General features: G+C 38.3%; 1 protein-coding gene across 1 annotated transcript in view; it reads right to left on the minus strand.

Annotated features, from left to right (window-relative positions):
• INTU (inturned planar cell polarity protein) overlaps positions 1–14,202 on the minus strand; it is a 71,852-nt gene that overhangs the window by 19,631 nt on the left and 38,019 nt on the right. The window contains exons 6-8 of the mRNA XM_023743147.1: positions 10,230–10,307; positions 6,222–6,411; positions 2,313–2,366 (exon numbers count right to left, since the gene is read on the minus strand). Of these exons, the coding sequence (XP_023598915.1) occupies positions 2,313–2,366; positions 6,222–6,411; positions 10,230–10,307 (322 nt within the window). The remainder of the gene's footprint in view (positions 1–2,312; positions 2,367–6,221; positions 6,412–10,229; positions 10,308–14,202) is intronic.

Consider the following 14,202-nt stretch of genomic DNA (forward strand, 5'->3'; position numbering starts at 1 on the left):
CCTCGGGAAGAAGACCTGGTGATCTGCTCCCATAAAGATTACAGCCTAGGAAACTCTATGGGGCAGTTCTGTCCCATGAGGTCGCTATGAGTTGAAAATCGACTCGATGGCATCTAACAACAAGTATACATCATTACCCAGTTTCAACTATTCCCAGTGCATGCTCATCTTGTTTCAGCTATATTCCTCTCCCCTCACCCCATCCCCACTCCGCTAAAATAGAAACTTTAAAAAAAATGACTATAATACCATTATCACATCTAAAGAATTATTCTCATCTAAAATCAGTCATTAGTGTTTATATTTCTTTAATTGTCTCATGTTTTAAAAACTTTGTTTGAATCAAGATCCAGTTAAGAGCCATAAATTGCAATTCATTAACTATGTTTCTTAACTTGCTTGTAACCTGTAGGTTCTCTCTGTACTTCCTCTTCCCCCTTCCCACTCCGGAATTTATTTGTTGAACAAACTGCAGCATTGTCCTGTGCCATTTCCCAGTCTGAATTTAATGACTGCAATTTCACTCCCCTATGGGGTCATTTAGCATGTCCCTTCTTCACTGTATTTCCTATAGATTGGTAGTTAGATCTTGATGCCTGATCAGGTATATCTCATAGATGCTTTGTGTACTTCCACCAGTAGGGACACACTACCTGATTGCCTCTAGTTGTGATGTTAACAGCTACTGATTATCATTGCCTAGATCCATTAATTCACTGGGGAATTGCAAATCAGTGGTATTCTAATTCTGTCATTCTTCAGGTGTTAGGTAGAATACTTCTATAAGGAAAACTCCTCATTTCTATTTGGGGACCCTGGTGGCGCAGTGGTTAAGCATCTGGCTGCTAACCAAAAGATCAGCAGTTCAAATCCACCAGCTGCTCCTTGGAAAACCTATGGGGCAGTTCTACTCTGTCCCGTAGAGTCGCCATGAGTTGGAATCGACTAGATGGCAACAGGTTCAACCTTGAGGTATAGTTCAGATAGGAAAAACAGGATAAATGTTTGATTATTTCCCTTTATTTACCAGTTTTCACAATAACAAGTTCGTTCCCTAGCATCCTCCAAGACTGACCAATACTTTTTTTTTAAGTATCATTATGAATTCATGGACTTAAATATATCTAATATGTTTTAATCCATTGCAGTAACTATCTGTATGGATGCTCAAGTGGGAGCCTCTTCAAGTTGTCTCTTGACAACTTGAATCCTACTATAATCCTAGTAATTTTTGAAAGCTTCCTGGATTTCTGACATGACAAGATGTTCCCAGGCTTATCCTGTACATTTGTCTGAGGAGTCACAGTTAGTTCCTTTTAGTGAGAGAAGTTATTTAGAGACAGTAGCCTGGGTACTGGGGGTGCTCATCACTGCTAGGATGGTCATTATTTCTAGACCTTTTCAGGGGACAGAGCTAGGAAATACATATTTTTAAAAGATGAAAAACATATTTATACTTCCAATTCAAATTTAGACCTATAGGGTTTTCACTTAATCAGTCTTACATCTGTATCTCTTTTCTCTAAGTTCTTTTTTTTTTTTTTTATTATTATGCTTTAGATGAAGGTTTACAGAGCAAATTAGTTTCTCATTAAACAATTAATACACATATTGTTTTGTGACATTGGTTGCCAACCCCATGACATGTCAACTGTCTCCCCTTCTGAACCTTGGGTTCCCCATTACCAGCTTTCCCATCCCCTCCTGCCTCCTCATCCTTGCCTCTGGGCTGGTGTACCTGTTTAGTCTCATTTTGTTTTATGGGCCTGTCTAATCTTTGACTGAAGGGTGAGCCTCAGGAGTGACTTCACTACTGAGTTAAAAGGGTGTCCAGGGGCCATACTCTCAGGGTTTCTCCAGTCTCTGTCAGACCAGTACATCTGGTCTTTTTTTCTTTTTTTTTTTTTTGTGAGTTAGAATTTTATTCTGCATTTTTCTCCAGCTCTGTCTAGGGCCCTCTATTGTGATCCTTGTCAGAACAGTCGGTGGTGGTAGCTGGGCACCGTCTGGTTGTGCTGGACTCAGTTTGGTGGAGGCTGTGGTAGTTGTGGTCCATTAGTTCTCTCAGTTCTTAATGACACCAGTGTAATTAATCATTTTTTTTATCCCATATTATTTTCAACTGAGTAGAAAATCTTAAGGCAAGCAAAATAGATTTTGTCTTGTGTAGTATTAAACAAAGCAGAGACCTAATGTGCATCTCAAGATTATTACATGTCCATATGATACTTGGTAAATATTTAAAATAAGGACTGACTGACAAAATAAGAAATCAACATTGAGATGTTCCTAAAATCCTCTCCTTCTCTTACCAGTTCTGCAAAATCTGCAGCCTCCAAGTTACTCAAAGCTGTGTCCAATTCCACCTATTAAAAAAAAAAAGGTAACATTTGACTCATGTTAGTTATTTTTCAATAATAGTCATATAAAAAGTGCTCAATAACTATTTGAAGAATTGAATTAGTATCTTGCTCCTTTGTGTTACTTAAGAAATGTCCTAAAATGAAACATCTTGTTTTTAAGCTTGATAGTTAAAAAAAAAAGATTTAATATATATCCTTTTTCAATTAAATTTCAATTATTGTGAAATAGGCTTTCCCTGTTTTCAACGTAAAACAATTTATGAGGTTAAAGAAATGCTGTTGCAGTTTTAAACTAAAAAAAAAAAAAAAAAAGTTAAGCCATTTAGCTTCTTAGAGGAAAATGAAAATCAATATTAATGTAGCTAACCTATTTTCAGTTGTTGTTTTTGTTTTTCCACTTCCTGTATAATTCTCTACAGTTGTATTCTTAGAAAATACCAACATTCTTCCCTGTCTCTCTCCTAGACACAATGTTTTGTATAAAAGGGCTTTCAATCTTTATTCATGGATTAAAACATGCAGGCAAGCGTTTCCCTGGAACCCAGCACAGTTTAAGTACCCTACAGAATGTATTAAAAAAAAAATCTCTTACTTAGAATCTGGCTTTTGGCCCTATGGAAACTTCCTAAACTCTTTCATGTATTACCTTTGTTCTTCCTTGAAGCATTCAAACTTTAAAAACAGAATAAATTTAACTGGCAGTTTAATCTGTAATACATAGATGCATACATATATATACACACACACACATATATATAAATTTAAAACTTTTAGCAATTGAAGCTTGTAACTGAAGCTCATACATGCTACTTGTGGAAAAGAACCTTTTTTTGGTTTGTTTTGTTTTCAAGGCCAAGGCATTCTCTGCAGGACTGTGTTTCACAAACTGTGTCTTACTGAGATGACAAAAGCTTCTGAAGCATTAGTCATGCCTTTCAGTGCTTTTTACACAGTATGACTTTATTAATCATTTGTGATCTACATTTTTCACCATCTAGCAAATACTTCATGTTCTCTTTTTTTCGTGGCTGCATCTTCTCTTGTGAAAAATTACAGGACAAAAAGAAAATTACTTGTGATTTTTGATCTCAGAAACTGTTTAATGAGTTGCTACTCAAGTCTACGGGCTAATATACAATGTTAACTATAACTGTCCCTTCATATTCCTGAAGAGAAGAGGTTAAGTATATTTTCTCAATTTTTCTAGTATATTCTGGAAAAATAGTAAAAAGAGGGGAGGGAGAGGGAGAAATCTGACAAACAGAAAAAGGAAATTCTCAAATACCTGAGAAAGAAAACGGAAGTGAGACCTCATCACATACTAAATGCAGAGCAAATACTTCTTTTCAAGTTAAAAAAAAAACAAATTCTACCTAAAATTAACCAGGCACAAGTTATATCACACACATCTTTAACTAGATTTCTTAAGCCATAAAATTCCTTAATATTTTCCATTAGAAGACATACAGTCAATAAATCCTATTTAAATAAGAAATCCCAAAAGAGAAAAAGGAAGTATATAAGTTCTTTGAGTTTGCTGGTAAAAACCAAAATAAAAACTTCAAGTGTTATTATTCAAACTTTACATTCATCAAAGAGATCTTTAGACCACTTTATCAGATGGTATCTATAACTAACTCTTTCAAAAAATGTTGTTAATTCTCCTAATCAAACTACAAAATGTAGAAAACGTCTAGCTATATCCTATTTCGTATGTATTAATCAGGAGTCCCTGGGTGGTGCAGAGGGGTAAGTGCTCAATTACTAGCTGAAAGGCTGGTGGTTCAAACCCACCCAGAGGTGCCTTGAAATACAAGCCTGGTGATCTGCTTCCGAAAGGTCACACACAGCCTTGAAAACCCTATGGAGCAGTTCTCCTCTGTACACACTAGGTCACCATGAGTCGGAATTGACACAAAAAAGAACGTGTTAATCTTGTATATCTAAAGGCAGGAGTCCTTGAGTGGTGCAAATGGTTAACGTTTGGCTGCTAACTGAAAGGTAGAAGGTTTGAGACCACCAAAAGGCACCTTGGAAGAAAGGCCTGGCAATCTGTTCCCAAAAATCAGCCATTGAAAACCCTATGGGGCACAGTTCTACTCTGAAACACATGGGGTCACCATGAATCAGAGTCGATTCGATGGCAACTGGTCAACTGGTACCCAAAGGATACCCAGAAGATTTTTTGGAGTCCTCAAAGCATAGCACAATCCTGAGCACCTGGCACAATGGAGACTGACCTCCACACAGTAGTGGTTAGACTTAACAAGGATAAAAAATCTTTTCAATCAAATGTATACTAAATTTAAGGGAAAAATTCATATAAAAAAGAAATCTGACAATAAGAGGCGGCCTTCACCGTGGGATTTATAAGATCAAAATAGGCTGTATTTTAAAACGTTTTAAACTTCCTAAAGGGAAGACAGTTTTTAATCCTAACATATCCAAAGTCTAAAGACATTGCGTGTAAAAAACATTAAGTACCCTATTACAGCAGAAAGAGGAGACTACACATTTTGAGGAAAGAGGTTTCTCTACTAAAGAGATTCTGAGACTGGGGAAAGAACCTGGGTAACTGCAAGACCAGAATGGCGAGCCTCATGATGCAGGCCCAGTGCCTTTCAGGGGAAAACAGCCTCAGGTTGGACATGAGACAGGTGTCTTTCTAATTTAAAGGTAAAGGTATTTAATTATTTTCTATCTATATTAAATATGTGTATTTTCTTATGACAACATTGGTGAGGGTCGAATTAGACTATCATACTTTTTAGTTTTTACATGATTTAGGAAAATGGTAACCATTGGCTTGTGGCATCAAAAGATGCATCATCAGGCAGTTGACAAAGGTAAGGAAAAACAAAAACAGCAGAAGGCAAAGTTTCCTTTAAATAACAACTTTCAAATAATAATTAGAAAATAACCCTCCTAAGAACTACAAGTACAATGTGCTAGGCACAATTCTAAGTACTTTACATGTAATAACTCACAAGTCTCTGAACTAAGTGCTATGATTGTCCCCATTTTACAGATGAAGAAACGAAGCAAAGAGTTGAGATACCAAATTATTATCAAATTATTAAAAAGGCATTTATTTGATAATACACTGCAGAATTCCATGAGTGTAGAGCAGAATCTTGATGTGGGTTTTTACTCCAGCATAACCTGAGTTTCATCATGGGTTGGGAACGGGCTATGGCACAGTGCCTCGTTCAATACCAATACACGTGCTGTGGCTACATAGATGGATTATGCCATGGTCTACACTGACGAAAATGTCTGCAGTGATCTTATCAATCATTCAACAGCAGAGGTATTCTGGGTATAAAGATATGACTAAGATCATACTGGTAATACTTAACCATCATCAAGTTCTTACCTTGGGAAGTTAAGCTATCTATGGGACAACTCAATAGCTAGTCACATATGTTCATGGAAAGATTGATTTTGCTATTATATGCAGCACCTGTCTTTTAATTAAAGCTATTGCTTGTTAGCCCATCATTTTGTCCAATTTAATCTGTGTATAAACATAATCCTAATTTGATGACCTTGCATTATAAAATCAAGGTCACAAAATTTAAAAGTAAGACGTGCAATGTAATTATGATTTCTGAAAAGTATTCTAAGTTTGTACAAAGCTTACATATTGAAATTAAGATGCAAGAGCTAACTTCCATTTAGAAAGAATAATTTGTCTTTCTAAATTCAATGCACTGGAATTCCTACTTCACCAACCAATTGCCTCACTAATATTTATCCATAATACAGAAAATAATAACGAGCCTAAGAAAAAAAAAGAGAAGACAAAGGACCACAAGGCAATTTGCTTTGATTCTTGTTGATGACACCTAAGATTACCTTGACTTCCTGTGGAAGTGTCAGCCACCGAACTCCAGGAAGATTGTCTAAAAACACTGCACTGGAAGCATCATACTGTTGTGCACTGTGACTGGCATTTGGATGTAGTTTAGTAGGCTGAAGTGCTCTTTGGAAGAACAAGTTGAAAAAATGATCCAGACGAGGACCATTCTCAACCTGGCAGAATGCACTGAAGAAACAAGAACTCTAAGTTAGAACAACGTATGGAACTAGTGGTCGTTTCTGTATGCTCCTAAGGGGACTGAATCTTTTCCATCTACACAGACTCTCCTCCTCAGCTTCCTCCCTCAATAAGAGTCACTGCTCTGATTTTACTGATGGAGTGTGTCTTGATCATCACCATCATCATCATTAATCACAAATATTTATTGCATGTGCACTATGTGACATGCACTGCACTAATGCTTTACATGATTACACATCTCTAATCTTGTAATTCCACCAGGTAGATACTATTATCATTCCCATTTTACAGAATAAAGAAGTTGCAGTTCAGACTAGTAAAAAAACAGCTTGCCCAAAATCATACAGCTAGTAAATAATGAAGCTGGATTTGAACCCAGGGCTAACCACGTCTCAATTTTAACCAACCTATTGAGAGAGGCTTTGCTAAAATCAAACTATACCATGTCTATAGCTCAACCCTGCTAGTAACTCTATTAAGAGCAAATGAGGCTAATTTTGAAGGACATGTCTTAGGTGAACCCATGCTAGCACTTGGGCAGGATGGACCCAGGCAAAATTGTGAAGCAGATAAAATTTGGCTTTGGTTATCCAGAACGCTAGTCCTCATTTTATACCATTCAATCTCAATGAAGCTACCTCCTCATCAGAAGTAGAAAAAGATTATAGGTACCCCCTCATTACTCCAGATTCTGTACTCGAGAATTTGTCTACTTGCTAAAATTTGTAACCCTAAAATCAGTTATGTGTGGCACTTCTGTGGTCATCCGTGGATATGCGCAGAGTGGTGAAAAAATTGAGTTGACTGATGCACACATTCCTAGTTGAGGTTGAAGAAGGCAATGCTCTGCCTTCGCTTTAGTAAACAAGTACGTCCTTTTTTGTGGTCTATCTAATGTTACATTTTTCACATTTTTGTGCTTATTGTTGGTGATTGCACTTTTAAAAATGGCCCCCAAGGATAGTGGCGAAGTGCTGTCTGGTGGTCCTGAGTGCAAGAAGGCTGTAATGTGCTTTATGGAGAAAATATGAGGGTTAGGTAAGCCACGCTCAGCCGTAAGTTATAGTACTTTGGCTATGAGTTAATCAACAATATATACTGAATAAGGTACCTTTAAACAGAAACACACATAAAACAACATATATGGATCAGTTGATGAAAACGTGACCAGAGGCTTGCAGGAACCTACCCCTGTATTTCCTCTAGGAGCAATGGTTCAGTATCCACTCATTCAGTGTTCGGGGCAACTTTATAGACTACAACTACGGCGAATAATGAGAATTGACTGTACCACTTTAGTACTGTTGAGGCACTAAGCAGATCCCTACTGCAAAGTTAAAGGTGGGAAGGAAGATCATAGGAAAGAAGATAAACCTGGAAAGTATGGAGACCTAGAAGACAGACTGCTCTGGTACGTTAGCGCCCGCCCATCCTGGGGGCTGGTCTGGTACGTTAGCGCATGCCCGTCTTGGGGGCTGGTCTGGTACGTTAGCGCGCACCCGTCCTGGGGGCTGCTCTGGTACGTTAGCGCGCGCCCGCCCTGGGGGCTGGTCTGGTACGTTAGCGCGTGCCTGCCCTGGGGGCTGGTCTGGTACCATTCACCCATCTAGAGGGTAAGGAATATGCCAGTTAACTTTGAACAGCCCAGTCTTGGGGAAATCGTTAAGAAATTCACCCTGCCTATTTTTTTTTATCCTATGCATTTAGGAGAGGGTACTGTGGAAGAACAACAGGGCTAACATAAGTGGCACATCTACAACAGAAAGGGCTAAAGTATGTTACTATATACAGGTAATCCCGATATACAGGTAATCCCGAATTTATGATGGGGTTCCGTTCCGATGGCTCTAAGTCAGTTCTGACCTAAGTTGAATACCTCATTTTTTTTTAGTTTTCATTATTATTGCCTTTTATTATCAGTGTCTGTTTTGTAAGTCCGATCTTTATTTGTCTTTAGGGAGTGGAAACATTACATCTCAGAATGATAACATCAGCAAATTACACACTGCAACACTGTATGTAGTACATATTACTAATGATAAAATGTACCAAAAAAAAAAAGGACGGTCATCAGTGTGGTTAGCCATAACTCAAATATGTCGTAAGTCAGGGATTACCTGTAAGGAGTTTTCTGTAGCTCAAAAAACTAACCAGTTCATAACATAAAAAAGAAGACTGTGTAGATCCTAGCTGGGTATTGCTGGATTATTTTTCAATGTATTTATTAAATAATATACCTAAATAAGTCTTTGAACTTTTTGGTCTTTTCCTAGTTTTTTCACAATGGGCCTTTGATATCTTTCATAAGCAGAGAAAAACCTTATTATTAAAGAATTTATTGAGAAATGATTATTAACAACACATTGTCGTTACACTATTTCTTGGTTTCAACAACTCGAAGGATCTTTGCATTTATTATCTTAGTTTGCCCTTCAAACTTTCATTGAACAAGCAGAAACTAGTTAATTTGCTGCCATCTTGGGGATACTTCAAGATCCACGGAAGCCAAGTTTCACGATAAAAAGCACAGAAATCAAGAGCCCTGCCGAGCCCGCCCAGAAGTGCACAACAACTCCAACTGATTGTTTTCATATATGAAATTCAATGAATTAATCTAATCTTTGATAATTTTTGAAACAGAGTGTTAAGTAGGGCAAAACGTAGTAGCAAAGTTTGCTCATCTAGTGCAAATGCAAGGAAACAAAAAAAAAACCAAACCCATTGCCGTCCAGTCAATTCCGACTCATAGCAACCCTATGAAACGCAAGGAAGTGGTTTATAAATACAATCCTTACTCTTTATTGGTTAAAAATTTCCTTCTTCATAAAAATTAAAAGTACAGTTTATGGATGCCCAGCCTTTCGTAGCTCACACACGTGGAAAGGGCTAACTAACCACGTTTGAGAGGGAAGTGCCTCCTCTGAGGCCCCTCCAGAGAACACTGCAGGTAAAACCATTTTCTCAGATGGTACAATCACAGAAAATTCCTTCATGCTGCTTAGAGAACAGCAACAACAAAGATCCACTGCTGAGAGACAGTTGATACCACTCTGCCTTGGAAAAATGTACAAACTGTTTTTGGATTTTTATATTGATATACTCTCAAAACTTTGAAAGCAAAGGCATCATTTTAGTGCTCTGACGTACTAGACTTACAAAAATACCACTAAGGAAAAATCTGTTTTCATCTATAAATTTTGTTTGCTTAAATGTTGAGCAGTTTACCTCAGATTTTCTCCTTTGAATCAAGAAAGACACATCACATTCTATTGTAAGGTTTAAAAAGAAAGCAGCAGAACAATATGCATAACAGTTTTTACCACTGCAGCTGTGTCTATTGGTAAAAAAAAGTATGTATATTCATGTATTCATATTTTAAAGAAAACAGATGAAAGAAAGATGAACATAAAACTAGTCATTACCTTTCTGTACTGTCTTTTAGCTGTATTATTTTTTTACAATAATAGTATATACATTTTTTTTTACAAAAGCAGAGAAAAACACATTTAAAATCTTGTTTTTTGTACCTGTATGAAGAAATCCTCTCACATATGCCCCTACAGAAATAGGTCAAATCAGAATATAGTTGTGGTTATATTACTATTTCACGAAAGTAATATATGAGATCCCCCAAAAAACAGTGGATTAAATGAAAAATTGCTTAATGTTGTAAAATAAAACCAAGTAATGACACATGAGAAAAAACAAACAACTGTCTTGCCAAGCAAGGAACAAGATGAAGTGGAAAAGCTGATTTAGAATCATATACTTAAAACTTGTGATTCCATTCCAAGAGTACTTACCTATCTAAAGAACCATACATAAATTTTAAAGTGTGAGCAACATCTTCTATCATATTCCTTAGCTGAGGAAGAGGAACTCTAAAAAATACAAAAACACATCCATTTATTTTATAGCAAAATCAAATGATACATATCTAAAAGAAGCAGAACATTTTTACATTTTATATATAAAGAATGTGAAAAGTATGTCTGTCAACTGTGAGTGTAGCTGTGTAAAAATGGCTGTTTAGTGATGAGCAATTAATCACTTTGAGGTCTAGATTTGGGGTTCTAGCATGAGTCATATAGGGACTTCTTATATGATCACATACAGGCAAGTTATTGGGTTCAGTTTCCTCATCTGTAAAATGGGGCCAAAAGTCACTAAGTACTTCTCAGGTAGATTCTGAGGATTAAATGAAATTAATACATATAAAATACTTAATGCAGTACCTGGGCCCACAGAAAGAAATGATAAATTCTTTATACTTTCCAGTATTATGCAGATCTCAAATGAACCTCCAACTACATTTCTCTTTGTGACAGAAATGAAATGGAGAAAGGAAAGAAAGCAGGCCATGGAATTATATTTTCTCACTGAAGCCTTATAAGAATTCTGCAAGATAGGCCTTATTATCTCCGTTTGTGGAGAAGAATCAACATAAATCCAATCCCCAAAATGTGCAGATTAATCAAATCCCCACTTTTCCACTTCTCAATCATCTCTAACACCAGCCCCCGGCACGGCACTCCCTCTCTCTGCCCCTAGCCACCCGGAGTTAGGGCAAATCTCACAAGTTAAAAGGACACTTCTTCAGACTGTCAAATAGGCCGCAAACTCAGAAGTCCACATGACACCCCTACTTTTGACTTGCTGGGTTTTCCCACTACCCCTTCTGGATGCCAGCTACAAGCTCAGGGGCCTCCCCTGGGCTCCCTCACTTTAACCTGCTGCCTCCCACTACTCCTTTGGGTTCAATAATTCACTGGTATGACTCACAGATCTCACAGAAAGTACTATACTTTATTAAAGATTTATTATACTAAAAGGATACAAATCAGGATCATCATAAGAAAGAGATGCATGGGTGAGGCCTGGGAGGGTTGGGAACGTCGAGCTTCTGTATCTCAAAAAAGGGCATGTCAACCTCCCTTCACCAAATAGGAAGCTCTCAGAGCCTCCAAGTTCAGAGCCTTTACTGGTCGCAATCATTATGGAGTTCTGATTGAGGCCTCTTTGCATATGCATGGTAAGTTAAATCATGCCTCCAGAGGTTAGTTGGTATTGGGCTACAAGGTGGTCTTTCTGGCCTGGCTAGCCCCCGCTCATTACACTGAGTACAAATCGTCAGGTGTGATCTGGAGGTTTTAGATAATAAAGCCACCTGAATGACTCAGGAAATTCCAAGGCTTATCTCTTAGCAGCTAAGAACAAGGGCTGAACTGTATTGTTGTTGTTTTTTGTTAAGGTAATTCACTGATGCAGACCCCGTTTGTCTTAGTTATCTAGTGCTGCTATAACAGAAGTACGACAAGTGGATGGCTTTAACAAACAGAAATTTATTCTCTTACAGTTTAGGAGGCTAGAAGTCTGAATTCAGGGTGCTAGCTCTAGTGGAAGGGTTTCTCTGTCCGTTGGGTCTAGGGGAAGGTCCTTGTTATCAATCTTCCTCTGGTCTAGGAACTCCTCAGCGCAGAGACCCTGGGTCCAAAGGACTCGGTTCACTCTTGGCTCCTCTTGCTTGGTGGTAATGAGGTCCCTCTCCTCTCTGCTCACTTCACTCTTTTATGTCTCAAAAGAGGGCGACTTAAGATACAACCTAATCCCTGTAGATTGTGTCCTGCCTCATTATCATAACTATCTCTAATCCTACCTCATTAACATCATAGAGGTTAGGATTTAGAACACACAGGATAATTACATCAGATCACAAAATGGAGGACAACCACACAATACTGGGAATCATCGCCTAGCCAGGCTGACACGTATTTTTGGGGGACACAATTCAATCCACAACACCATTATACCAGTGGATACACTGAGGTACAAGAAGTTTAGTAATTTGTGCAAGGCCACAAAGGGAGTGGAGCCTTCCAGTGAGCTTACATCTTCTTCGTTACAAAGTTAATTCTCTCTACTACCCCACACTTCTTCCTAGTTAAGTTCCTGTTATTCAGCGTGATCTTTTGTGATCAAAAGAATGATCCTCCCTGGGAAAACACATGTCCCTGGATCACTATGAACCCGCGTGCAGTCTTCTCTGGGGCAGCACTTTTCTCACCCAGCCTGTAAAAGGCAGAGGGAAACACACTGGCTGACAAGGGAAGAATCCCAGGGCTGCCAGCTCAATTACAAACCATGCACACGATGCTGGAGACGACATACAAATTGACACCGAGGAAGTTCTTGTACATGATCTCTCACTACTCTGTTTCCCAATCTGAGCAAATGGGAATAATAATACCTACCTGTCATGGTTATGTGAAACAAGATGGTATAAACAAAAGACTCTGGTACAGAGGGTTGGTTTGAGCAGGGACAGATTACCCAATAAGCAAGGTAAGCCCATGCTTAGGGCATCAACAGAACAGGGGCACCAGCTGTCCAAAGTAAAGACACATAGATACCAAGCAGACAGGACACAAAGAAAAGTAAGTGCCACAGTGGAAGGGAACTGGCAGGGCACTAAATGAAAACGATACCAGCTCCAGTGCGTGAGAACGTGCTGGCCGGAGTTAAAGTTCATACAGGGTCACGACTGTGCCCACACACAAGGTTGTTTAAGCTCTGAGGCTCCTACCACTTCAACACCTTCATTGATGTTTGTCTCCTACAGTCCCCTTGTGTGTAATTTAAAAAGTTATATCATGGATAGCTAAGACACACACACTCACACACATGCAAATCTATACATGTATATATATAACTCACATATCCTGTTTGAATGCATGAGTAAGCAGAGGAGGGGGCACCACAGGTGATCAGTCTTTAGGGCCCTCAGAGGCCGTAATCTGGCCCTGAGTTTAAGCATTAACAGAGGACAGGTAAAGAGGTGACTAGGGTTTATTTTTGATTTGAAGCTCAGGATAAAGAATAAGGAAGATCTTCAAATTCATTCTGGTTTATCAAGCCAAGTTCCTTAAGATAGGAATGACAAATACTTAGGGAACACCCCTCTCCACCATCAAGTATTAAAGATTGAGAAACTGGCTACAGCATCCCCTACGCAGCACAGTCTTGATCTGAAGCTCAGCAGTGACAGTCCATTCTTTTTTGGCTTCAAGATAAAACCTCTCCTGGAAACTGTCTCTGTCTGCCTAACTAGTTTGGCTGGTGTTCTCAGAGTGTGGCTGGGCAGCCTCTGCTCAGTTCCTTAGCTAGGCTTCCTCTCTCATCTCTAACTGCCTATACTGCCTTTTTCTTACCATTGTACTTTCTGTTTCTTTTCTTTTGTCTTTTGAGCTACTATAAAGGTTTAAAGACAAATGTTTTACCTTGCCCCTACATCCTAAAGTACCTTATTCTAGATGTCCTCCACTTCTTGTAAACACATACTTTCAAAAATACCTTAGTTATTCATAGTCCTACCCATTGACATAGTGCAGTCTCCTAACGGGAGTCCCTTTTTAGACAGAAAACACACATGTGCTGGTTAAAGACAGCCACCAACTAGTGCATGTCACAGCACCATTATCTCCTTCTGTTAAAATTTTTGAACCCTACTTTTTGTCTTTTTTTATTTAGAAAAAAATTTTTTTTTTATTGTACTTCCAAATTATTCCATCACAATTGTCTTCAACTCACTGTCCCTTAGGCTTCCCATCAAACCTTTTGAGTTGCTGTTGTCAATTTGATCTCACATAGATAATTCTTTTTTTGTTGCTGTTGTATTTTAGATGAAGGTTTACAGAACAAAATAGTTTCTCATTAAACAGTACACATATTGCCCTATGACAATGGTTAAGAACCCCACTACATGTCAACACTGTCCTT

The sequence above is a fragment of the Trichechus manatus genome, unplaced genomic scaffold (genome assembly GCF_000243295.1).
Source record: "Trichechus manatus latirostris isolate Lorelei unplaced genomic scaffold, TriManLat1.0 scaffold00239, whole genome shotgun sequence".
In the NCBI taxonomy this organism is placed as follows: domain Eukaryota; kingdom Metazoa; phylum Chordata; class Mammalia; order Sirenia; family Trichechidae; genus Trichechus; species Trichechus manatus.